The following is a 25,241-nucleotide window of genomic DNA, read 5'->3' on the forward strand; positions in this document are numbered from 1 at the left end:
AAAATCTCAAAGGCAGACATTTCCCTAGGGCTTTTCTGGAAGTAACAACTCGAGTACAAGCAAACGGGGCAGGAGCAGGACTGGCTTTATCCTGTAGCCAACCTTTTTTTTGGGGGGGAGTTGTTTTTTTTTAACCTGAACTTGATGTGTTCCCAATTAGTGACTTCCAGCAGTGCCAGCGCACTTTGCTGCAGAGACTGCTGTGCTGAGGTTTGCTAAAATCTTGCCCCTTTGGAGCAGCAGTCTCTAATTCATTTCCTAACCTGTCCCAGATGCAGAGGGCACCTCCAGGCAGGCTCTGCCACACTGCAGTGCCAGGTGGGGCATTCAGAGCTTCTCCTGGGGGGGCCGGGCCCAGCCTGTGTTTTCTTCTGCAAAACTGGACGGGGTGATGGCTGTGCTGAACTCTTTGGGGCTGTACCCCCCAGTGCCCGGCCTCTGGCTGGCACCTGGGGCTCGAACTGGTTTCTGGCCGTCTGGAAAGGAGAACTGCGCTTACTCTTGATCAATGAAACACACAGAGCTTGAAATCCCCGTGGGGCTGATTATTTGTGCCAAAGGCAGCCTGCAGCCTCCGAAGGTGCGTCCTGGGGGTAGCCAAAGCCCCGTTCCCCCGGGTATCCTGGGCCGCTCGGCGCCTCCCGAGGCCCCCCCGTGGGGAAACGGGACAATCCTGCTGCTGCTCTCAGCCCTTCCTGCTGGGACGGGGGGGGACGAGGTGTTCGGGGGGTCGTCGCAGCCGTCGGGCTCCTCGCACCGCCCGAGCTCCCCCTGCAAGCTCCGGGGGGTGGTAGCGGGGCCGCCGGGGCCCGTCTGCGGGCGGCTGCTGGGGGCTGCGGTTCCCGGCCCTCCCCCGAGCCCGGCGGGGACTACATTTCCCATCGCCCCGCGAGGGGAGGGGAAGGGAAGGGAAGGGAAGGGAAGGGAAGGGAAGGGAAGGGAAGGGAAGGGAAGGGAAGGGCCGGGCCTTCCCGGGCCGGGAGAGCCGGGGCCTGCGGCCTCCCCGGGGCGGGTGCCCGGTGTGCTGCGGGCAGGGGGATGCTGCGGCGCTCCAGGGAACGGGATGCCGCCAGTACCGGGACCGGGAGTGCTGCGGGCAGGGGGTGCGGGCTGCTGCGGGGTTCAGGACGCGGCGGGTGCTGGCCGGGGATGCTGGCGGTTAGGAGGGCCCCGGGTGCCATGGCAACGGGATGCAGGGAGGTGGAGCGTTGGGTGCCTAGCTGGTCGGGAACCTGCGGACTCCCTTCATCCTGCGTGCACCCCGAGAGGCGTGTGCACCCCTCGCTTCCAGGGGTCCCAGAAAGGGGCAAGAGCAGCCTTGTTTCACAGACAAGAGCCAGAGCGCCCTGGCAAGGCTGTATGACAAGGAAGAGCCCTGCCTCTCGGAGAAACCCATCTGCCTCTGTGTCCCCAACAGGGAGAAGCTCCGGCCAGCCCGCTCCAAGCTGGACGAGTTGTTGGGACGAGGCTCCGTGGCCAAAATCCTGGAGCAGCCAGGCATGGGAGAGCGCAGGGAGTTCAAACTGGAGAAGAAGTACCAAAACCAGCCAGGTGAGCTGGGAAGGTCTGCAGCAGTGACCGCATTTGCTTGGGAGAGCGAGATTGATTTCTAATGCCCTTGCAGGGGAAATAATAGGCGCTCTGTAGTGGTGAGCAGGGTTGCTAACGGGCTCAGTCAGCCCAGGGGGGAAGGTGGCTAATGCAAAAGGGGTTTACTCTGCCCACGAGGCAGCCTGGGAGCCATAACTCAGTTGCCTTCAGACGTGGTTTGATTCCCAACAAAGACACGTTTCCCAGCCACACTGAGGAGGCACGTTGCTCGTGGGTTTCCAGGGAAGATGTTTCCAGCTGGGATTTCCCAGAGGCAGCAATCCCAGTGGGAATTGTAGCGGAGGAGGAGGAGGAGGAGGAGGAGGAGGAGGGCTGGTGTCTTTGCAGCCGGCTGCCCCTCTGGGTGCTGACTCAAGGCCGCTTGTCTGAACAGAAAAGGAAGAGGGTTGGGACGAGGACAATTTTGTCTTTGGAGCATACCAGCCCACGGTGGCCTCCACACCCGAGGGCCGGCTGAGGAGAAGGCAGTCTGTGAGGTATGGTGCTCTGTGGTGTCTGTTGCTCCAGCCACGCTGCCCCTGCGGTGGAGCTGGCAGGGTCCCTGGGGTCCTCTTGCGGGCAGGTATGCGACTGCCTCTCCTTGCAGCAGGTTTTCAGCCGAGAACAGCAGCGAGCCGAAACCAGAGCCACGCTCCAAACCTCCTCCAGCGAGCAGGAGCCCCGTGCGGACCAGCAAGGCTGCAAGTGACTGGCTGGGTTTGAAAGATGAGGATTTGATAGATTCGGAGCCACTGTCTCCAGCAAAGGCCAGTCCTGCAGGGAGCTACCCCAGCCGTGCCGCAGCTGGGCAGCCTGGCCCCGTCAGCCAGGTCCCGGCCGTGGAGGAGGCAGCAGCTAAACCCAGCCCGGTGGACGAGGAGAACTGGCTGAGCGCTGCCTTGTCTCGCAAGAAAGCCCAAGCGCAGGCGAAGGCCCAGGAGAGAAGTGCCAAGCCCCCTGAGGCCGCAGGTGAAGGGCTGGATCCCTGCTCTCCCGTCAGGTAAAGGCATGGTTTGATGGTCGCGACGTTCCCATCTGCTCCATGTGTAGCTCCAGCAAGACCTCTCAGAAACACTCAACTCGGATTTAAGGAATCCATTTTAAGCACTCTCTTGTTTCAGGTTGGGGCAATAACACGGGGCTTTCTCCCGCTGATCCAGCCCGCAGTTCCATGACACCTCTGGGCTCTCCTTCCAGTTGTGGCCAACGTTGCACACACTGCCCCGGGTCCCACGGAGCTGTCCTGGATCAGCACACCCCGCGGGCTCCCTGTGCTCCTCCTTCCTGCCTTCATTCCCCTTCGCTCCTCCTAGTTCCAAGCAAACCACCCCCTCCAGTTTGGGTTTACACGGACACAAGTTCAGACTTGTGCCATTTGAATGGGACTCGGAAGCGCATTGCAGCCCAACAGCCGCGTCTCGTGGGCAGGGTGTGTTAGCTGGGGCTGCCGCTGCCCGGGGCAAGCGGGTAGATGCAGCAGGGAGGAACGCCGGTGGTGGAGGTTTTGGGGTGGCCTTGCTCCCCCGGCAGCCAAAAGGCTGAATCCTGCTGCAGTTAAGGGGGACACAGGCTTTCACCTGCGAGGCAGGAACTGGTGTTGGGGGACAGGATCTTGTCTTTTATCGCCTCCTCAGCTCTTCCACATAGGATGTTTTTTTGCTTGCAGCCAGCCAGCCACCTCCACAGGAGCACCGCAGCAGGCAGCTGCCCTGCAGGACAAGGCAGCGAGCACAGATGGCACCAGGTAAGGCCTCCTTTGCCTTTCAGTAATCCTCCACGGGTGAGATTTCCTCCAGAAAGCAGCTCCGTGGGTGAGGTTGGGGAATGGGGAGAGCTGGTAGCCAGCAGTGATCACTTTGGTCTGGGACCTCTGTAACTGGGAGGGAAGGCAGCTCTGAAGGATGGTCAGGCTTTTGCCTATTTGATCACGGTGGAACAGCCAAGCTTTAAACTTAAGGAAATGGCAAGCATGATAATGTCTGTGTCTCTCCCTGAGCTGTGACACTGCTGTGCATCACTTGTGTCCCTGTGCCCACGCAGGCAGCCAGTCCCCTGGCTCAGCACCACGAAACGAGCCTCAGCTCACCCGTCGGAGGCTGCGAAGGGGGATCCCTCCAGAGACGCCAGCACCCTGGGTGCGTTCTGTGTGGTTGTACAGTTTGGGCAGCAGTATGCAGAGAGGGTCCCCTTGCCCTTAAAAAAAAAACCAAAAAAAAAAAGGGGGCAGGAGCCACAGCATCACCCTGGGCTATGTAAATGCTGCCCAGGCTTTGACCGCCCATAGCCGGAGCGAGCTGCCAAGCTGCAGGATCCCACTGTCCCCATTTTGTGGTGGGGACATTGTGCTGGGGCACGCTGAGCTCCACAGTGCTGCCTTTGGGGTATCAGAGGGCTGCAAGGGACTTGCCCTCTCTCTGAGCAATGAGTGGGTGTAAGTTCTTGCTGTCCCTTCTCTCTCCCCCTTCCCTCCTGCTGCCCCCACATTCGTCCCACTAGTGCTGTGCGCTGGAAGACCCCCTCCTGCCCTGGGCTGAGGCTTTGCACCAGTTCAGAGGCCGTTGAAAGTGGCTTAGGGGACCCAGCCTCCTCCCTAGGGAATAGAGAGAGAGGGGGAGCTGGGCTTTGCCCCCAGACTTACTCTGCAGAGCAGAATCCCACCATGATGGGTGGGGTGGGGTGGGGTGGGCTAGGGGCGTGGGTACGGACAAATCCATCTGACCCCTCCGTCCCCATCAGCAGCTGCTGGAGCAGAGCAGGACCCTTCTTGCTCTGCCCAGGAGACCCAGGCCCTCATCCTTCTGGGAGGGGATGGTTCCCATTGCCATGTCTGAATCATGGACTTGTTCAATTTTCAGTCCCCGTAGCCTTGTTCCCAGGAGAGCAGGAGACACAGGGCCTTGCCCCGCTTGCTCCGGTAGGTCTGCTGGTCCCGTGTCCCCAGGAGATGCAGGGTTGTGGTGGTGATCACAAGCTCTCCAACTTGCTGGCATCCAACTCTGTCTGTGCTCCCTTGGCAATAGGAAGGATGTGCCCTGCTTTGCATCTCTAGGAGCAAATAGAAGCAAAGTGTTTGCAGAGCCCCAAGATGCCCCAAGTTGTATTTATCAGGCCAAAGCACGGGTGCTGTGGATGCTTTGTAAACCATGTGCGTTTACAGCCCAGCTCCTGACTGGTCTTTGAAGCCTCCATTTCTTACCTAGCTGGGCCTCCTCGCCCTGCCCTCGTGGCGGGACACCCACTGTCTCCCAGAGGAGTCGTCATCTTATTCGTAGAATCATAGAGTCATAGAATGGTTTGGGTTGGAAGGGACCTTAAAGATCATCTAGTTCCAACCCCCCTGCTGCGGGCAGGGACACCCTCCACTAGACCACATTGCCCAAAGCCTCATCCAGCCTGGTCTTAAACACTTCCAGGGATGGGGCATCCACAACCTCTCTGGGCAACCTGTGCCAGTGCCTCACCACTCTAACAGTAAAGAATTTCTTTCTAACATCTAATCTAAATCGACCCTCCGTCAGCTTAAACCCCTTAGCCCTTGTCCTGTCACGACACTCCCTGATAAACAGTCCCTCACCATCTTTCCTGTAGGCCCCTTCAGGTACTGGTCAGCCGCAATTAGATCTCCCCAGAGCCGCCTTTTCTCCAGGCTGAACAATCCCAAATCTCTCAGCCTGAGAGTCTGTCCCCAGGGAAGGAAGAGCCCAGCGTGCTCGTGTCTGGGGTAGGGGCTGCTGAGTGTCGCCTGGGGAGAGGGGACCCTGGCCAGCAAGGCGGTTGGGCTGGAGAAGGGTAGAAGAGGGACTGCAGCAGGGTGGGGATGGATCGCTGTTCCCAGGCTCGGAGATGTTCTCCCCAGGGCTTTACCTCCCTGAGAGCGTCCCTGTGTCTCCGCAGGTTACCACACCCAGGGCGCATCTCCAGGCTGCCCCACAGCTGCAGGTGAGGCACACGCCTGCCTTTGGGGGCTGATGGCCACACCACAAAGCCACTGATCCTGAAGGGCCTCGATCTTTTCTCTCCATCCCCATAGGCAGAGTCCCCAGCCCTGGGCCTGCTGCACGAGAGGAGGCTGGGGGCTCCCACGGCCCAGCTCTACGAGGATGCAACGGGCTGTCGGGCAGCGCTGCTTGGTGCCCAGGCCCGTGTAGCAGAGCTGGAGAGCCAGGTGAGCCCCATCGCCTGCTGGATGGGGGACCATGGGTGACCCAGGGGGAGGAGAAGGGGCCATGTCTGCTCCACATAGTATCAGGGCGACAAGGAGGGAGGAGAAACCTCCCTGTCCAGAGATGCCCGCAGCCACGAAGTGTTGCTGTGGGAGCTCTATCCTTGGGGCGGCACAAGGACCTTCTCCCTGGGTGCCCAGCAGGTCCGGACGCTGGAGCTGGAGCGGACGCAGCACAAACTGTTGCTGGAGAGTCTCCAGCAGCGGCACCAGGAGGACCTGGATCTCCTCGAGAGTGCCCACAGGTAGCAGGCTCTCGCCTGCGCTCCCCTCCTGTGTCACATCCTTGCCTACAGCCCTGTCCATCGCCCCTGGGGTGGGATAAGTGAGGCACTTCCCAAATCGATCCCTGGGGCGGGCAGGCACAGAGCCCTGTGGATGTGGACCTGGTAGGGGCAGAGAGGAGCCCCAGGGGTGAGCCAGGGTGGGGGTCTGGTGTCACCAACACTGTCCCAGGGGTGACAAGGAGGAGGGAGCAGTCCCATTGGCAGCACCTCCCCAGTCAGGGCACCGCACTGGGCAGTAGTGTTCAGGGCTCAGACTGTGGAGAGCAAAGCACCTTGTGCCTCAGTTTCCCCCCACACACAGCGACACCGATCAGCTCCTAAATCCCCGTGTGCGCTTTGCGTGGAGAGTGCCGGGTATTGCCATGAAAGCAACACTTCTTCCTTGCCCTGACCTCTCCGGGCAGGAGCCGAGTGAAGGTGGTGGAGGAGACCTATGGGCAGCGGGAGGAGAGGCTGCGGCGGGAGAAGGAGCAGCTGGCAGCTCAGCTGCTGTCGCAGAGCCGGGATGCCGAGCAGGCGCGGACAGAGCTGATGGAGCAACACCAGCAGCGACTGGCCATGCTGGAGCAGCAGAGCGCGCTGGAGCTGGAGCGGCTGCGAGAGCTGCAAAGGTGAGAGTGGCACGAGCAGCACACACGTGGGGCTAGTTCCTCTTCTTTGGCAAAAGAACCAGGGAACGGGCACGCAGTGAAAGGAGAAGTCGGATTGCAGAAGCACCAGGTTGTGGGCAGCTTGGTGGCATTTGGAATGGGGGTTTGCTTTGTAGGTGGGCACAGGAATTTCTGGCTAGAGACATCATTTCCGAGTGAATGCATTGTATTTTGAACGCTGATGAATTCAGTGTTTTCTCTCCCCCAAATCCCTTTTATTCAGGTCAGTGAGTCACTGATGTCCACATAGTTTGGGTCAATGAGAAATTGGGTTTTGGTAGAGAAGCTGGTAACCCCCAGATGTGGTCCATCCCAAACGTGGATGCCTGTCAGTGGGCTGCCCTGTGACAGACCACCACACCAGCTCAGCTCCTGGGACCTGGATCTCAGCCCCGTGACTGAGCCTCTTCCGCGGTGCCCGTTAGGGGAGCAGCAGTTTGCAAGGGCCCGTGTCGGACTCCTTCCTCTGCATCCCGCAGGGTGTCTGTCCAGGAGATGCGCAAAGACCATGAAGAGCAGCTCCAGCGGCTGAAGCGGCTCAAAGACCAGGAGATCGATGCGGTGACCAGCGCCGCTTCGCACACCAGGTACCAATGGCTGGCGGCATATTCCCGCTTTGGTCTCTGGCCGTGGTGTTCCCTGTCCAACAGGGAACCAGCCTTGGACCATGGCAACAGCGGCCATTCCCTCTGCCACCCACTGCCTCCAGGGATGCTGAGCTGTTTAATATCTGTCAGTACTCCCCTAAGCATCTTCCTGCTGCTCTGCTATGAGCCAGAGAGGTTTGGGGCAGGGCTGCACAGCCTTTCGCCCCCCGCCCCCCACCATCCTCCTCTCCATCGCGGTGAGATGAAGTGTGTCCCGCAGGGGTGACCCTCCACTCGTTCCTCTCCGCAGATCTCTGAATGGTGTCATTGAGCAGATGGAGAAGTTCTCCAGCAACCTGCACGACCTCTCACACAAGGTGGAGGCCATGCACCACACCACCTCTCAGGAGTTGGCCATGGGGGCACGGCAGCGGGACAAGCAGCTCAAGGGTACATCTGCTATTCCCCTGTGTCGAAATGTCTGCAGGGTCCCCACCAGGGCTGGGGAGACCCAGAAAACAGGGAGAAGGTTGGGCTTTGAGTCAGCCAGAGGCTGGGAGCCTAGGCTGGCAGAGCCCTGCCTGCCTTGGTCACTGGACATCTCAGGGTCTCCCTCTGACAAGTTGAAGTCCTGGGGGTGTGTAGAAAGTGATGAGCACAAATGCACGCAGCTTTTCCATGACTATGGTGTGGACAGAGGGGGTTTCCCACCTCATGCTGCTCATGGCCCTGCTGCCATCTCTCCCCAGTGCTCCAGGACAGGCTGTCACAGCAGCAGAGGGACATGGAGGAGGAGCGGAGCAGACTCCAGGAGGTGATTGCCAAAATGGAGGCCAGGCTGGGTGAGCAGGCTCGGCTGCTGGAGCAGGTGAGCCCGTGCTGTGTCCTCTGCCCAGGTCAGCCCTCCCATCTGGGTATGGGGCATACGTCCTGCCCACTGGAGGTCCCTGGCCTGGAGCCTGTGGAATGATGTCTGTCTCTCTAGGAGCGATGGAGGGCGACAGCAGAACAAGCCAAAGCGGAATCGCTGCAGCACTTGTTGGAGGAGCAGTGGCGAATCATGACCCAGCAGCTCTCCATGGAGCGAGCAGAGCTGGAGAGGGCGAAGGTGAGGTGGGGCAGACGTCTCCAGGTGTCTTTCACACGTCCTGTGAGTCTGACCGGGGCTGCACTGCAGCATGTGGTGGAGGGAAGAGCTGGGCTGTTGGGCTGCAGCATCCTTCCTCTGCCTCCTCAATCCTGCACCCGGTCGCACAGGGAATCACAATCAGACCAGCCCTCTGGCACACGGATGCAAGAGGCTGCTGTGTGCCTGCATGATGCATGCTGGTTCCCGAGGAGTGTGGGGCCAGAGTTCTCCATGCAGGGTTCACTCCAGGCGCCATGGGCTTGAACCAACCTCTAGACGTTGTGTGGGGTTTAGTGGCAGAGATGGGTTAAAGGAGAAAAATCCTGTGTCGAATGGCACTTAGTGCTTTCTCCCTCCCTCTCTTGCAATGCTCTCCAGAGTGCTTTGCTGGAGGAGCAGAAGTCAGTGATGCAGAAGTGCTCGGAGGAGCGACGGAAGCTGGCGGCCGAGTGGGCTGAATTTCACGCCCGGCAGCAGTTGAGCAAGGAGCGGATGGAGCGTGACATGGACCGAGCTTTGCAGACTGGACTCCCAGAGAGAGGGCACCATCGTGAGCCGGGCCAAGGTACCACAGCGGAGCCCCTTCCTGTGGCCTCCAGCACCGCCTGGCAGGCTCATGGATGGGTCCTGCCCACAGGGGAGATGTTCAGCGCTGCCTTCAGGTGTTTAAGACAGGGCCATCCCTCAAGGTGGTAAGAATCAGGCTGTTCAGGAGCAGCCTCCCTCAGCCTGTTTTAGGTATTGACTGAAGCATCAGTCACCTCTGTCTCTCCCCTTTGCCTGTGAGGAGTTTGGGCAGCCAGACCAGGCGCAGCCGCCTCTGTTTTAAGTCTGGGGAGAGGAAACCCCTGTGGTGGGTTAAGCAAAACGGCCCCATGCCATGAGAATGTGTCCAGAGGCAGTTCTGTTCCCCCGGGGCTGTCCAGAGGGGCTATGTGGCGCAAACACCGCAACAGAGCTGCATTTTTAAGGGCTACTAGAGTGGAAAAGAACCATTCAGCCTGGATATTTCCATTGCTGACATACTGCCATGCCTTGAGCATGTTTTCAGGGTGTGCAACACGGTGAGGGGCTCCATCCTTTCCAGGGAAGGCAAGTGTGTGTGTGTGTGTGTGTGTGTGTGTACAACCCCAGTTCTGCCAGGCCCTGGTCCCCAAGGGCGCGTGGATGAGGGCACTGCTTGGGTATCTGGTGGAGGTGTTCTGCACCCCAGACTGGCACACACGAGGAGCTAGATGGGGCAGATCTCTCCCATCCCTTGAGAAGACATGAGAGAGTGTCCAGGCCAGGCCAGGTAATGCACTGGTTTCCCCCGCGCCTGTCCTAGGAGCAGGCAGAGTTGGAGATCCGGGGCCGCGAGCTGAAAGCCAAGGAGGAGCAGCTGGCGAGGGACAGGGAGCTGCTGGAGGAGGCCTGGCAGGAGCTGAGGCTGGAGAAGGAGAAGGTGAACGGGGCCGCGCTGCGCGTCCGGCAGCGAGAGGAGGAGATGAACAGTATGACCAAGGTAAGCAGAGCATCTGCACTGCGGTTCACAGCTGTACGTGGGCTGGCAGCAAAGCCGAGGTTCCCCAAAGTCATGGATCCTAATCCTGTCCTGGGAGGGGAATAGAATAGGGGATGCATAAAGGAGCCCTGCCCCAGGACACCGAGGCTCCCTGTCCTTAGCTGCTCTGCCTTGCAGCTCTCATCCCAGAAGTATGAGGAAGGGGAGCAAGGCCTGCGGGAGGCATGCAGGATGGAGTCTGAGCACCAGACCAGGCTGCAGGTCATGCAGCAGCACTTGGAGCAGCTGAAGCAGCAGGAACAACGTCTGCAGCAGGCAAATACCCCCTCACATTCCCTTCTCGGCCTGGGGCTGCCGTGTCGAGGGTCTGAACCTTTGCAAATGGCTTCTCTCTCCCGGGGACGGGGCAGGAGCGGCTGAGCAGGGCTCACCAGAGGAAACAGCTCGAACAGCTACGAGAAGAGCTGCCCAACAACCCTGTGATGCTGCTGACTGCAGACCAGGCCCTCAGTGCCCCTATGAGAGGCCTCTCCAGCACGCTGTGTAAGGCTTCCTGCATGCTGCTGATGCGAAGGGACACGCTGGGGACAGCTGCACTTGTATTGCACTTCTCAGGAGGCTTGGGATGTTCCTGGGGGCTGTTTTAGTTCCTCTGTATATAAACCTCTGATGTGAGTTGGTCTCCTCGTCCTCCAAAGGAGTTCAGTGGAGCTGTCTGAGCCAGGGCAGGGCCAGGAGGGGATGGAAGGGAGAGGCAGGTGGGTTAAAGGCCGTTTGCACTGGGAGGTTGGGGAGGACCTTGCTGCAGGGACATGCAGGCAGCAAAAAAAGGGATGCTCTCTTGTCTCCATCTGCAGTTCCTCTAAGGGCGGCAGCACCACACAGTCGGGCTTCTGTTCCAGGCTTTCCGCCTCCTGTCAGGGTGCTCCCTCGGCACAGCCCGGGGTGTAGCAGGGAAACCTTGGCCATGGCTGGCCCTGCCGAGCTCCACGCCAAAGTGCTGCTGCTGCTGCTGAAGCACAGGGCCCAGGAGGTGAGGTGGAGGGAGACCGGGGCTGGAAGGGGCTTTGAACCCGCTGGGTGGGAGCAGGGCTGGGTGAAGCCTGATTTGAGTGTCGACAGTGTTGCCCCTCTCCTCACCCCATCCCTGGGAGAAGCCAGCTCTGCTCGACTCTGGGTTCGTGATGTCCCCAGCCTCTCCCGTCAGCCCCTGCTTCCCTGCTGGGTCCTTCCCCAGGCCAGGATGCTCTGTGAGGCTTTCTCTGTGGGTCTCGCTCCGAGCGTGAGGTTATGGGCTCTGAAGGGGAGCCCATACACCCCAGGGGGGACCACAGGTGGGTACCTGCCCACTGCTTACTACACGAAGGAGCGTTTGGGATACTTCCTTCACTCATGAGCAACACCCTGGACTGCGACCCCGTTTCTGTGGCACCGTCCAGTATCCACCCCATCCATCCCTCTCTTCTCAGGACCACGATTTCTTGGAGGATGAGCAGTTCTTCCTGGAGAGCCTGAAGAAAGCGTCCTACAACACTTCATCACTGTCAGCCTGAGTAGGTGGCATCCCCACACGCTACCCAAGGGACGGCTGTGTCCGTCCTCGCAGGAGGCTGCTGTGCCCTCCACGTGAGGGAGGAAAACAAGCAATCAATAATCCCAGTTCTCCGCTGAAGAACTCTCGTTCTCTTTAAAACCAATCTCGGAGTGTTCAGAGTGTGAAATCCACCCCCATGGGCTGTGGAAAGCCCTCCCCACGGGTTGTCTGGCCTCCATCCCTTGGGGCAAGTGCCCCTGGCCACCTGGGCTCTCTCGGCCTCCTTTCTTGCTCTCTGTGTAAAACGGGAACTCTCTCCACTTCCAGCTGCGCTCTGCAAGCGGGCAGCCCCGCTAGGGCCGATGCCCAACGAAGATATTGACGTCAGCAACTTGGAAGCGCTGGAAAAATACCGCAGTTTCACTCGCTACTTCAAGCTGGCGGAAAAGGAGAGCAGGAAGCAGAGGTGGTAGAATCAAGTCTCCGATGTCTTGAGGTTTGTGTCTCTTTCACTCACTCTTTAACACTTTTGCAGGGCTCTTGGTTTGGGTATGTTGGGTATTTGCGTTTTTTACATACGTGATTTTTTCACCCCTCTCTGAAGAGCCAAAGACAGACATCAGCTTACTGCGTGATAAGCTGCCACGGGCAGAGGAAATCAAGGAAAGAAAAAAGATGCTGAGAGAGAACCGCCAGAATGCCGAGATGGAAAGAGCAGCACGGCTCCGGACTGGTCCGTGCCCCACCACCTCCTCTCCCTGCCCTGGCCGCTCTGGGTCCCCAGCCACCTCCTGCAGCGTTTCTCTCTCTCTCTGCAGTGCTGATCCCCCTTGGTGAAGTCAGAGCTGAGTGGGAGAAGACCAGCGGCCCATTCCACAAGCAGCGTGTGGCGGAGCACTGCGGGATATTTCGTGACTTGTTCAAGGGGGCCACGTTCACCCCCTGGGTTACCTTGAGGGTGGAGTACAGCCAAGAGGATGAAGACCTCGTGCCGGTCTACGATGGGAACATGGTGACTCCATCAGAGGTGCGTGAGGGGAGCTGGGAACACCCTTGACCCCATTGGAAGCCTGGGTGTTTCTGTCAGATGCTTCCAATGGGCATTGACCGTTCTGGGGGGTTTCTTGAGCAGGGTGTTTCCTCTGTGATGAACAAAATAGGTTTCTTGGACGTGATAAAGACAGAGCTTTGCAACAGGATCATTATCTGCTAGCAGGCTGATGTTTGTTAACGCTCTGGGGGCTCTCCAGGTGGAGCTGGATTACTTGGTGGCGTGGCCGTGCCCATGTTCTTTGCCTTGGAAATCATGACCTGTTGTTTGAGTGATTTACGTTCTCTTTGTGTTGCTCATTTAGGCTTCCAGTCCCCCTGCAGTGTCATATGAGGCAGATGAAGGCTCTCTCTGGACTTTGTGGCTGACAAATCCAGGTGAGTAGCAGGTTCTTTAAAAAGACCACGTTTAAACGGGGTTGTTTCACTCTGCTTTTGGTTAACTCCTGTTTCTTTTGGCTGCACAGGCAGAGATGATGGGATATCTTCTAAGTAGGGATGTATTATGCATGCAGGAAAGATTGTAGCCTCACCAAATCTCGAGTAGTTGAGAGATGGGACAGTGATGCAACAGGACCTATGTCAGAGTGTAGTGGAAGCAATTCCCTGATGCCCATCTTTTGCTTACCCCCAAACTCCTCTCTCCCTCAGCAGTCCGCCTGGGAGGTCGGTTAGCTGACACTTCACTCTGGGAAACCAGGACACAGTGAAGCGGCTGACCAAGAAGTCCTTTTAATCTCAGAATTGCATCTGTAGAGTTCTTTGTTCCTTGTTTTAAGCTCAGCCCTAGAAGAATGAGTTACTTTTCTGCTAGGAAAGGACTGTTGGGAGGTCTTGAGCTGCCCCCTCCGTTCCAAGCGGGTCTGGGCCTTCTCACTTTGGGGTTGATGCCAACACCAGGTTGTCACAAAGTTGTTTTTCTCCGTTGCAGATGGGCATTTACGAGACGCGAACTCGGAGTACCTCCACTGGCTGGTGTGAGTACTGCACATCAGAGCTGTGCGCTGCTTGGCTCGGGGAAAAGCCCAGGCGGAGAGGGCAGGAACTCCTCCAACAGAGCTTGGGAAAGAACTGTTTGCTACGGCAACAAACCGTGGCTTTCTCTGGTGCTCCTGCCATTAGCGTCTTTACCCCTGTGTTCTGGATGCAGTAGTTCCAGGCGTTGCTGCTGCTGTTCGGCATTCAAAACGCTGGGCGTGATTTTTCTTCCAGTGAAAGCAGCCTCTACTACCCGTTTGCTTGTCAAACGGGCATAAGTCACGTCGAAGTGCAGCACAGAGTGATTCGCAGTCCTGGGTGAGTCTGCTGGTCCTGATGTGGGGAAGTGAGTGATCCGTAGTGAAGTCAATTTCTTTGTGTTCAGGACGAACATCCCAGGCAACGACATCAAGTCGGGCAAGGAGATCTGTCATTACGTGCCCCCCTTCCCTGCCATGGGAACCGGCTGCCATCGCTTCGTCTTTCTCCTCTTCAAGCAAGACTGCCCCATAGATTTCAGCGAGGATGTTGGGCCCGTTGTCACCGAAATCCGGGAATAAACCTCGTAACACCAATGTAGTGTTCAAAGGCAGGCATTCTTTATTGCAGCGCTGGATGCACGGGGGATAGCTCCACCCAACGTGCATGCCAGGTGATCACCAACACACAGGTTATGTGGGATCAAAACATACATAGTCATCATCTTTCTCAGAAAAGGCAGTCCTATGATAATCATGTCTTAGAATCCATTTCCATATTCTCCTCCCTGTCACGCATGCTCAGTGATTTGAGTCGGTGGTCCTCAAGGGTCTCTGGTGGTCGTCAGTGGTCTCGCACCCGTGTCCGCTGGGTGACCCTCTTCGTGTGGGCATGCGCAGTACCCTTGCTGTGGATGCACCTGTCCATAACGACTTCATAAGATTAATATCTCCAAACCTATTGTTCAGTTTGGTAGAGACTGTACATGGAACAGAGCAGCATTGTACCTTGCCATGGTCAGTTAGCTTCATTACGTATTACCTCGGTTACAAACTAATTATCTCAACCGGATTCTATAGTTTTTTGTTTCACGGCCCCTATCCTACGGTTACACCGTGCCATGGTAATTCAGGCTCTCACTGGGCAGTTTCACACTCGCTTGGTAGGGCTGTTCCTGCTTGTTATGCCGGCATGCTCCTTACTGCTGTAGGAGAGCAGTTCCTTTTAATCTGCAGGGTTCAGGGCTGCTTTGAGTTTGTGTGTCACCTGTGTGGCAGCTGTCCCTGCCTCTGCTGCTCACAACCGCAGGAAGAATAAAACTGGCGGAGAGCAGAGCTGTCTGTGGCACATTGCTCAGTGTTCCGGCTCTCATTTCCACAAGTGTTGAGCCTCTTCCCCTCAAGTGGGAGTGGTTTCAGTGTCAGGTAATGACATTTGTAAGAGACACTGTTCTCCTGGAAGGGTGCTGACATGAGGGCTCTGTGACCATAGTTTCCAGTCTTACTTGAATGGTGTACTCTTAAAAATGCTGCCTTTTGGTGAAGGCTTGAAGGAGCCCATGTTCCCACGTGGACTGGCAGCACGCATGGTTAAAGCCACTGGTCGATGGGTCCGCAGGTTATAAAATCTCAAAGGCAGACATTTCCCTCGGGCTTTTCTGGAAGTAACAACTCGAGTACAAGCAAACGGGGCAGGAGCAGGACTGGCTTTATCCTGTAGCCAACCTTTTTTTTGGGGGGGGAGTTGTTTTTTTTTAACCTGAACTTGATGTGTTCCCAATTAGTGACTTCCAGCAGTGCCAGCGCACTTTGCTGCAGAGCCTGCTGTGCTGAGGTTTGCTAAAATCTTGCCCCTTTGGAGCAGCAGTCTCTAATTCATTTCCTAACCTGTCCCAGATGCAGAGGGCACCTCCAGGCAGGCTCTGCCACACTGCAGTGCCAGGTGGGGCATTCAGAGCTTCTCCTGGGGGGGCCGGGCCCAGCCTGTGTTTTCTTCTGCAAAACTGGACGGGGTGATGGCTGTGCTGAACTCTTTGGGGCTGTACCCCCCAGTGCCCGGCCTCTGGCTGGCACCTGGGGCTCGAACTGGTTTCTGGCCGTCTGGAAAGGAGAACTGCGCTTACTCTTGATCAATGAAACACACAGAGCTTGAAATCCCCGTGGGGCTGATTATTTGTGCCAAAGGCAGCCTGCAGCCTCCGAAGGTGCGTCCTGGGGGTAGCCAAAGCCCCGTTCCCCCGGGTATCCTGGGCCGCTCGGCGCCTCCCGAGGCCCCCCCGTGGGGAAACGGGACAATCCTGCTGCTGCTCTCAGCCCTTCCTGCTGGGACGGGGGGGGACGAGGTGTTCGGGGGGTCGTCGCAGCCGTCGGGCTCCTCGCACCGCCCGAGCTCCCCCTGCAAGCTCCGGGGGGTGGTAGCGGGGCCGCCGGGGCCCGTCTGCGGGCGGCTGCTGGGGGCTGCGGTTCCCGGCCCTCCCCCGAGCCCGGCGGGGACTACATTTCCCATCGCCCCGCGAGGGGAGGGGAGGGAAGGGAAGGGAAGGGAAGGGAAGGGAAGGGAAGGGAAGGGAAGGGAAGGGAAGGGAAGGGCCGGGCCTTCCCGGGCCGGGAGAGCCGGGGCCTGCGGCCTCCCCGGGGCGGGTGCCCGGTGTGCTGCGGGCAGGGGGATGCTGCGGCGCTCCAGGGAACGGGATGCCGCCAGTACCGGGACCGGGAGTGCTGCGGGCAGGGGGTGCGGGCTGCTGCGGGGTTCAGGACGCGGCGGGTGCTGGCCGGGGATGCTGGCGGTTAGGAGGGCCCCGGGTGCCATGGCAACGGGATGCAGGGAGGTGGAGCGTTGGGTGCCTAGCTGGTCGGGAACCTGCGGACTCCCTTCATCCTGCGTGCACCCCGAGAGGCGTGTGCACCCCTCGCTTCCAGGGGTCCCAGAAAGGGGCAAGAGCAGCCTTGTTTCACAGACAAGAGCCAGAGCGCCCTGGCAAGGCTGTGTGACAAGGAAGAGCCCTGCCTCTCGGAGAAACCCATCTGCCTCTGTGTCCCCAACAGGGAGAAGCTCCGGCCAGCCCGCTCCAAGCTGGACGAGTTGTTGGGACGAGGCTCCGTGGCCAAAATCCTGGAGCAGCCAGGCATGGGAGAGCGCAGGGAGTTCAAACTGGAGAAGAAGTACCAAAACCAGCCAGGTGAGCTGGGAAGGTCTGCAGCAGTGACCGCATTTGCTTGGGAGAGCGAGATGGATTTCTAATGCCCTTGCAGGGGAAATAGGCGCTCTGTAGTGGTGAGCAGGGTTGCTAACGGGCTCAGTCAGCCCAGGGGGGAAGGTGGCTAATGCAAAAGGGGTTTACTCTGCCCACGAGGCAGCCTGGGAGCCATAACTCAGTTGCCTTCAGACGTGGTTTGATTCCCAACAAAGACACGTTTCCCAGCCACGCTGAGGAGGCACGTTGCTCGTGGGTTTCCAGGGAAGATGTTTCCAGCTGGGATTTCCCAGAGGCAGCAATCCCAGTGGGAATTGTAGCGGAGGAGGAGGAGGAGGAGGAGGAGGAGGAGGAGGAGGAGGGCTGGTGTCTTTGCAGCCGGCTGCCCCTCTGGGTGCTGACTCAAGGCCGCTTGTCTGAACAGAAAAGGAAGAGGGTTGGGACGAGGACAATTTTGTCTTTGGAGCATACCAGCCCACGGTGGCCTCCACACCCGAGGGCCGGCTGAGGAGAAGGCAGTCTGTGAGGTATGGTGCTCTGTGGTGTCTGTTGCTCCAGCCACGCTGCCCCTGCGGTGGAGCTGGCAGGGTCCCTGGGGTCCTCTTGCGGGCAGGTATGCGAGTGCCTCTCCTTGCAGCAGGTTTTCAGCCGAGAACAGCAGCGAGCCGAAACCAGAGCCACGCTCCAAACCTCCTCCAGCGAGCAGGAGCCCCGTGCGGACCAGCAAGGCTGCCAGTGACTGGCTGGGTTTGAAAGATGAGGATTTGATAGATTCGGAGCCACTGTCTCCAGCAAAGGCCAGTCCTGCAGGGAGCTACCCCAGCCGTGCCGCAGCTGGGCAGCCTGGCCCCGTCAGCCAGGTCCCGGCCGTGGAGGAGGCAGCAGCTAAACCCAGCCCGGTGGACGAGGAGAACTGGCTGAGCGCTGCCTTGTCTCGCAAGAAAGCCCAAGCGCAGGCGAAGGCCCAGGAGAGAAGTGCCAAGCCCCCTGAGGCCGCAGGTGAAGGGCTGGATCCCTGCTCTCCCGTCAGGTAAAGGCATGGTTTGATGGTCGCGACGTTCCCATCTGCTCCATGTGTAGCTCCAGCAAGACCTCTCAGAAACACTCAACTCGGATTTAAGGAATCCATTTTAAGCACTCTCTTGTTTCAGGTTGGGGCAATAACACGGGGCTTTCTCCCGCTGATCCAGCCCGCAGTTCCATGACACCTCTGGGCTCTCCTTCCAGTTGTGGCCAACGTTGCACACACTGCCCCGGGTCCCACGGAGCTGTCCTGGATCAGCACACCCCGCGGGCTCCCTGTGCTCCTCCTTCCTGCCTTCATTCCCCTTCACTCCTCCTAGTTCCAAGCAAAGCACCCCCTCCAGTTTGGGTTTACACGGACACAAGTTCAGACTTGTGCCATTTGAATGGGACTCGGAAGCGCATTGCAGCCCAACAGCCGCGTCTCGTGGGCAGGGTGTGTTAGCTGGGGCTGCCGCTGCCCGGGGCAAGCGGGTAGATGCAGCAGGGAGGAACGCCGGTGGTGGAGGTTTTGGGGTGGCCTTGCTCCCCCGGCAGCCAAAAGGCTGAATCCTGCTGCAGTTAAGGGGGACACAGGCTTTCACCTGCGAGGCAGGAACTGGTGTTGGGGGACAGGATCTTGTCTTTTATCGCCTCCTCAGCTCTTCCACATAGGATGTTTTTTTGCTTGCAGCCAGCCAGCCACCTCCACAGGAGCACCGCAGCAGGCAGCTGCCCTGCAGGACAAGGCAGCGAGCACAGATGGCACCAGGTAAGGCCTCCTTTGCCTTTCAGTAATCCTCCACGGGTGAGATTTCCTCCAGAAAGCAGCTCCGTGGGTGAGGTTGGGGAATGGGGAGAGCTGGTAGCCAGCAGTGATCACGTTGGTCTGGGACCTCTGTAACTGGGAGGGAAGGCAGCTCTGAAGGATGGTCAGGCTTTTGCCTATTTGATCACGGTGGAACAGCCAAGCTTTAAACTTAAAGAAATGGCAAGCATGGTAATGTCTGTGTCTCTCCCTGAGCTGTGACACTGCTGTGCATCACTTGTGTCCCTGTGCCCACGCAGGCAGCCAGTCCCCTGGCTCAGCACCACGAAACGAGCCTCAGCTCACCCGTCGGAGGCTGCGAAGGGGGATCCCTCCAGAGACGCCAGCACCCTGGGTGCGTTCTGTGTGGTTGTACAGTTTGGGCAGCAGTATGCAGAGGGGGGTCCCCTTGCCCTTAAAAAAAAAAAACCCCAAAAAAGGGGGCAGGAGCCACAGCATCACCCTGGGCTATGTAAATGCTGCCCAGGCTTTGACCGCCCATAGCCGGAGCGAGCTGCCAAGCTGCAGGATCCCACTGTCCCCATTTTGTGGTGGGGACATTGTGCTGGGGCACGCTGAGCTCCACAGTGCTGCCTTTGGGGTATCAGAGGGCTGCAAGGGACTTGCCCTCTCTCTGAGCAATGAGTGGGTGTAAGTTCTTGCTGTCCCTTCTCTCTCCCCCTTCCCTCCTGCTGCCCCCACATTCGTCCCACTAGTGCTGTGCGCTGGAAGACCCCCTCCTGCCCTGGGCTGAGGCTTTGCACCAGTTCAGAGGCCGTTGAAAGTGGCTTAGGGGACCCAGCCTCCTCCCTAGGGAATAGAGAGAGAGGGGGAGCTGGGCTTTGCCCCCAGACTTACTCTGCAGAGCAGAATCCCACCATGATGGGTGGGGTGGGGTGGGGTGGGCTAGGGGCGTGGGTACGGACAAATCCATCTGACCCCTCCGTCCCCATCAGCAGCTGCTGGAGCAGAGCAGGACCCTTCTTGCTCTGCCCAGGAGACCCAGGCCCTCATCCTTCTGGGAGGGGATGGTTCCCATTGCCATGTCTGAATCATGGACTTGTTCAATTTTCAGTCCCCGTAGCCTTGTTCCCAGGAGAGCAGGAGACACAGGGCCTTGCCCCGCTTGCTCCGGTAGGTCTGCTGGTCCCGTGTCCCCAGGAGATGCAGGGTTGTGGTGGTGATCACAAGCTCTCCAACTTGCTGGCATCCAACTCTGTCTGTGCTCCCTTGGCAATAGGAAGGATGTGCCCTGCTTTGCATCTCTAGGAGCAAATAGAAGCAAAGTGTTTGCAGAGCCCCAAGATGCCCCAAGTTGTATTTATCAGGCCAAAGCACGGGTGCTGTGGATGCTTTGTAAACCATGTGCGTTTACAGCCCAGCTCCTGACTGGTCTTTGAAGCCTCCATTTCTTACCTAGCTGGGCCTCCTCGCCCTGCCCTCGTGGCGGGACACCCACTGTCTCCCAGAGGAGTCGTCATCTTATTCGTAGAATCCTAGAGTCATAGAATGGTTTGGGTTGGAAGGGACCTTAAAGATCATCTAGTTCCAACCCCCCTGCTGCGGGCAGGGACACCCTCCACTAGACCACATTGCCCAAAGCCTCGTCCAGCCTGGTCTTAAACACTTCCAGGGATGGGGCATCCACAACCTCTCTGGGCAACCTGTGCCAGTGCCTCACCACTCTAACAGTAAAGAATTTCTTTCTAACATCTAATCTAAATCGACCCTCCGTCAGCTTAAACCCCTTAGCCCTTGTCCTGTCACGACACTCCCTGATAAACAGTCCCTCACCATCTTTCCTGTAGGCCCCTTCAGGTACTGGTCAGCCGCAATTAGATCTCCCCAGAGCCGCCTTTTCTCCAGGCTGAACAATCCCAAATCTCTCAGCCTGAGAGTCTGTCCCCAGGGAAGGAAGAGCCCAGCGTGCTCGTGTCTGGGGTAGGGGCTGCTGAGTGTCGCCTGGGGAGAGGGGACCCTGGCCAGCAAGGCGGTTGGGCTGGAGAAGGGTAGAAGAGGGACTGCAGCAGGGTGGGGATGGATCGCTGTTCCCAGGCTCGGAGATGTTCTCCCCAGGGCTTTACCTCCCTGAGAGCGTCCCTGTGTCTCCGCAGGTTACCACACCCAGGGCGCATCTCCAGGCTGCCCCACAGCTGCAGGTGAGGCACACGCCTGCCTTTGGGGGCTGATGGCCACACCACAAAGCCACTGATCCTGAAGGGCCTCGGTCTTTTCTCTCCAGCCCCATAGGCAGAGTCCCCAGCCCTGGGCTTGCTGCACGAGAGGAGGCTGGGGGCTCCCACGGCCCAGCTCTACGAGGATGCAACGGGCTGTCGGGCAGCGCTGCTTGGTGCCCAGGCCCGTGTAGCAGAGCTGGAGAGCCAGGTGAGCCCCATCGCCTGCTGGATGGGGGACCATGGGTGACCCAGGGGGAGGAGAAGGGGCCATGTCTGCTCCACATAGTATCAGGGCGACAAGGAGGGAGGAGAAACCTCCCTGTCCAGAGATGCCCGCAGCCACGAAGTGTTGCTGTGGGAGCTCTATCCTTGGGGCGGCACAAGGACCTTCTCCCTGGGTGCCCAGCAGGTCCGGACGCTGGAGCTGGAGCGGACGCAGCACAAACTGTTGCTGGAGAGTCTCCAGCAGCGGCACCAGGAGGACCTGGATCTCCTCGAGAGTGCCCACAGGTAGCAGGCTCTCGCCTGCGCTCCCCTCCTGTGTCACATCCTTGCCTACAGCCCTGCCCATCGCCCCTGGGGTGGGATAACTGAGGCACTTCCCAAATCGATCCCTGGGGCGGGCAGGCACAGAGCCCTGTGGATGTGGACCTGGTAGGGGCAGAGAGGAGCCCCAGGGGTGAGCCAGGGTGGGGGTCTGGTGTCACCAACACTGTCCCAGGGGTGACAAGGAGGAGGGAGCAGTCCCATTGGCAGCACCTCCCCAGTCAGGGCACCGCACTGGGCAGTAGTGTTCAGGGCTCAGACTGTGGAGAGCAAAGCACCTTGTGCCTCAGTTTCCCCCCACACACAGCGACACCGATCAGCTCCTAAATCCCCGTGTGCGCTTTGCGTGGAGAGTGCCGGGTATTGCCATGAAAGCAACACTTCTTCCTTGCCCTGACCTCTCCGGGCAGGAGCCGAGTGAAGGTGGTGGAGGAGACCTATGGGCAGCGGGAGGAGAGGCTGCGGCGGGAGAAGGAGCAGCTGGCAGCTCAGCTGCTGTCGCAGAGCCGGGATGCCGAGCAGGCGCGGACAGAGCTGATGGAGCAACACCAGCAGCGACTGGCCATGCTGGAGCAGCAGAGCGCGCTGGAGCTGGAGCGGCTGCGAGAGCTGCAAAGGTGAGAGTGGCACGAGCAGCACACACGTGGGGCTAGTTCCTCTTCTTTGGCAAAAGAACCAGGGAACGGGCACGCAGTGAAAGGAGAAGTCGGATTCCAGAAGCACCAGGTTGTGGGCAGCTTGGTGGCATTTGGAATGGGGGTTTGCTTTGTAGGTGGGCACAGGAATTTCTGGCTAGAGACATCATTTCCGAGTGAATGCATTGTATTTTGAAGGCTGATGAATTCAGTGTTTTCTCTCCCCCAAATCCCTTTTATTCAGGTCAGTGAGTCACTGATGTCCACATAGTTTGGGTCAATGAGAAATTGGGTTTTGGTAGAGAAGCTGGTAACCCCCAGATGTGGTCCATCCCAAACGTGGATGCCTGTCAGTGGGCTGCCCTGTGACAGACCACCACACCAGCTCAGCTCCTGGGACCTGGATCTCAGCCCCGTGACTGAGCCTCTTCCGCGGTGCCCGTTAGGGGAGCAGCAGTTTGCAAGGGCCCGTGTCGGACTCCTTCCTCTGCATCCCGCAGGGTGTCTGTCCAGGAGATGCGCAAAGACCATGAAGAGCAGCTCCAGCGGCTGAAGCGGCTCAAAGACCAGGAGATCGATGCGGTGACCAGCGCCGCTTCGCACACCAGGTACCAATGGCTGGCGGCATATTCCCGCTTTGGTCTCTGGCCGTGGTGTTCCCTGTCCAACAGGGAACCAGCCTTGGACCATGGCAACAGCGGCCATTCCCTCTGCCACCCACTGCCTCCAGGGATGCTGAGCTGTTTAATATCTGTCAGTACTCCCCTAAGCATCTTCCTGCTGCTCTGCTATGAGCCAGAGAGGTTTGGGGCAGGGCTGCACAGCCTTTCGCCCCCCGCCCCCCACCATCCTCCTCTCCATCGCGGTGAGATGAAGTGTCCCCGCAGGGGTGACCCTCCACTCGTTCCTCTCCGCAGATCTCTGAATGGTGTCATTGAGCAGATGGAGAAGTTCTCCAGCAACCTGCACGACCTCTCACACAAGGTGGAGGCCATGCACCACACCACCTCTCAGGAGTTGGCCATGGGGGCACGGCAGCGGGACAAGCAGCTCAAGGGTACATCTGCTATTCCCCTGTGTCGAAATGTCTGCAGGGTCCCCACCAGGGCTGGGGAGACCCAGAAAACAGGGAGAAGGTTGGGCTTTGAGTCAGCCAGAGGCTGGGAGCCTAGGCTGGCAGAGCCCTGCCTGCCTTGGTCACTGGACATCTCAGGGTCTCCCTCTGACAAGTTGAAGTCCTGGGGGTGTGTAGAAAGTGATGAGCACAAATGCACGCAGCTTTTCCATGACTATGGTGTGGACAGAGGGGGTTTCCCACCTCATGCTGCTCATGGCCCTGCTGCCATCTCTCCCCAGTGCTCCAGGACAGGCTGTCACAGCAGCAGAGGGACATGGAGGAGGAGCGGAGCAGACTCCAGGAGGTGATTGCCAAAATGGAGGCCAGGCTGGGTGAGCAGGCTCGGCTGCTGGAGCAGGTGAGCCCATGCTGTGTCCTCTGCCCAGGTCAGCCCTCCCATCTGGGTATGGGGCATACGTCCTGCCCACTGGAGGTCCCTGGCCTGGAGCCTGTGGATGATGTCTGTCTCTCTAGGAGCGATGGAGGGCGACAGCAGAACAAGCCAAAGCGGAATCGCTGCAGCACTTGTTGGAGGAGCAGTGGCGAATCATGACCCAGCAGCTCTCCATGGAGCGAGCAGAGCTGGAGAGGGCGAAGGTGAGGTGGGGCAGACGTCTCCAGGTGTCTTTCACACGTCCTGTGAGTCTGACCGGGGCTGCACTGCAGCATGTGGTGGAGGGAAGAGCTGGCTGTTGGGCTGCAGCATCCTTCCTCTGCCTCCTCAATCCTGCACCCGGTCGCACAGGGAATCACAATCAGACCAGCCCTCTGGCACACGGATGCAAGAGGCTGCTGTGTGCCTGCATGATGCATGCTGGTTCCCGAGGAGTGTGGGGCCAGAGTTCTCCATGCAGGGTTCACTCCAGGCGCCATGGGCTTGAACCAACCTCTAGACGTTGTGTGGGGTTTAGTGGCAGAGATGGGTTAAAGGAGAAAAATCCTGTGTCGAATGGCACTTAGTGCTTTCTCCCTCCCTCTCTTGCAATGCTCTCCAGAGTGCTTTGCTGGAGGAGCAGAAGTCAGTGATGCAGAAGTGCTCGGAGGAGCGACGGAAGCTGGCGGCCGAGTGGGCTGAATTTCACGCCCGGCAGCAGTTGAGCAAGGAGCGGATGGAGCGTGACATGGACCGAGCTTTGCAGATGGACTCCCAGAGAGAGGGCACCATCGTGAGCCGGGCCAAGGTACCACAGCGGAGCCCCTTCCTGTGGCCTCCAGCACTGCCTGGCAGGCTCATGGATGGGTCCTGCCCACAGGGGAGATGTTCAGCGCTGCCTTCAGGTGTTTAAGACAGGGCCATCCCTCAAGGTGGTAAGAATCAGGCTGTTCAGGAGCAGCCTCCCTCAGCCTGTTTTAGGTATTGACTGAAGCATCAGTCACCTCTGTCTCTCCCCTTTGCCTGTGAGGAGTTTGGGCAGCCAGACCAGGCGCAGCCGCCTCTGTTTTAAGTCTGGGGAGAGGAAACCCCTGTGGTGGGTTAAGCAAAACGGCCCCATGCCATGAGAATGTGTCCAGAGGCAGTTCTGTTCCCCCGGGGCTGTCCAGAGGGGCTATGTGGCGCAAACACCGCAACAGAGCTGCATTTTTAAGGGCTACTAGAGTGGAAAAGAACCATTCAGCCTGGATATTTCCATTGCTGACATACTGCCATGCCTTGAGCATGTTTTAGGGTGTGCAACACGGTGAGGGGCTCCATCCTTTCCAGGGAAGAAAAGTGTGTGTGTGTGTGTGTGTGTACAACCCCAGTTCTGCCAGGCCCTGGTCCCCAAGGGCGCGTGGATGAGGGCACTGCTTGGGTATCTGGTGGAGGTGTTCTGCACCCCAGACTGGCACACACGAGGAGCTAGATGGGGCAGATCTCTCCCATCCCTTGAGAAGACATGAGAGAGTGTCCAGGCCAGGCCAGGTAATGCACTGGTTTCCCCCGCGCCTGTCCTAGGAGCAGGCAGAGTTGGAGATCCGGGGCCGCGAGCTGAAAGCCAAGGAGGAGCAGCTGGCGAGGGACAGGGAGCTGCTGGAGGAGGCCTGGCAGGAGCTGAGGCTGGAGAAGGAGAAGGTGAACGGGGCCGCGCTGCGCGTCCGGCAGCGAGAGGAGGAGATGAAAAGTATGACCAAGGTAAGCAGAGCATCTGCACTGCGGTTCACAGCTGTACGTGGGCTGGCAGCAAAGCCGAGGTTCCCCAAAGTCATGGATCCTAATCCTGTCCTGGGAGGGGAATAGAATAGGGGATGCATAAAGGAGCCCTGCCCCAGGAC

At 58.7% G+C, this 25,241-nt stretch overlaps 3 protein-coding genes across 3 annotated transcripts; all 3 read left to right on the forward strand.

Moving 5' to 3' along the window:
• Nucleotides 1-1,291: 1,291 nt before the first annotated feature.
• On the forward strand, nt 1,292-11,633 carry LOC142603967 (fas-binding factor 1 homolog; the record flags this gene model as incomplete). Its single annotated transcript, XM_075767460.1, is given in 21 exon segments — nt 1,292-1,551; nt 1,985-2,087; nt 2,198-2,590; nt 3,257-3,334; nt 3,631-3,725; nt 4,446-4,504; nt 5,485-5,529; nt 5,621-5,755; nt 5,957-6,057; nt 6,504-6,710; nt 7,229-7,336; nt 7,647-7,786; nt 8,086-8,204; nt 8,322-8,444; nt 8,844-8,987; nt 8,989-9,030; nt 9,793-9,969; nt 10,147-10,284; nt 10,380-10,512; nt 10,872-11,002; nt 11,439-11,633. Coding segments are annotated over 21 exon segments (2,815 nt in total), but the record flags the coding sequence as incomplete, so codon positions are not given.
• A 179-nt stretch (nt 11,634-11,812) lies between these two features.
• Nucleotides 11,813-14,091, forward strand: LOC142604028 (large ribosomal subunit protein mL38-like). Its single transcript, XM_075767898.1, has 6 exons — nt 11,813-11,975; nt 12,073-12,236; nt 12,322-12,530; nt 12,859-12,931; nt 13,485-13,530; nt 13,917-14,091. Exons 1-6 carry the CDS (start codon nt 11,866-11,868, stop codon nt 14,089-14,091), a joined length of 777 nt encoding a protein of 258 aa, XP_075624013.1. The 5' UTR covers nt 11,813-11,865.
• A 1,550-nt stretch (nt 14,092-15,641) lies between these two features.
• On the forward strand, nt 15,642-25,206 carry LOC142604029 (fas-binding factor 1 homolog). The gene is made up of 18 exons (XM_075767899.1): nt 15,642-15,713; nt 16,172-16,295; nt 16,467-16,688; nt 17,128-17,230; nt 17,341-17,733; nt 18,400-18,477; nt 18,774-18,868; nt 19,589-19,647; nt 20,628-20,672; nt 20,764-20,898; nt 21,100-21,200; nt 21,647-21,853; nt 22,372-22,479; nt 22,789-22,928; nt 23,228-23,346; nt 23,463-23,585; nt 23,984-24,169; nt 24,925-25,206. Exons 1-18 carry the CDS (start codon nt 15,642-15,644, stop codon nt 25,204-25,206), a joined length of 2,592 nt encoding a protein of 863 aa, XP_075624014.1.
• Nucleotides 25,207-25,241: the final 35 nt, after the last annotated feature.

Source organism: Balearica regulorum, chromosome 15, assembly GCF_011004875.1.
Source record: "Balearica regulorum gibbericeps isolate bBalReg1 chromosome 15, bBalReg1.pri, whole genome shotgun sequence".
NCBI classification, from domain to species: Eukaryota; Metazoa; Chordata; class Aves; order Gruiformes; family Gruidae; genus Balearica; species Balearica regulorum.

Excerpts from the sequence above, each read along its gene's own strand:
- LOC142604028 (XM_075767898.1), top strand. The coding sequence starts at position 11,866 with ATGCCCAACGAAGATATTGACGTCAGCAACTTGGAAGCGCTGGAAAAA. Across the intron at positions 11,976-12,072 it reads AGCAGGAAGCAGAGGTGGTA|TTTTACATACGTGATTTTTT; the intron begins GAATCAAGTCTC and ends GGTATTTGCGTT. Across the intron at positions 12,237-12,321 it reads AGCAGCACGGCTCCGGACTG|TGCTGATCCCCCTTGGTGAA; the intron begins GTCCGTGCCCCA and ends CTCTCTCTGCAG.
- LOC142604029 (XM_075767899.1), top strand. The coding sequence starts at position 15,642 with ATGAAACACACAGAGCTTGAAATCCCCGTGGGGCTGATTATTTGTGCC. Across the intron at positions 17,734-18,399 it reads GATCCCTGCTCTCCCGTCAG|CCAGCCAGCCACCTCCACAG; the intron begins GTAAAGGCATGG and ends TTTTGCTTGCAG. Across the intron at positions 19,648-20,627 it reads GCCTTGCCCCGCTTGCTCCG|GTTACCACACCCAGGGCGCA; the intron begins GTAGGTCTGCTG and ends GTGTCTCCGCAG.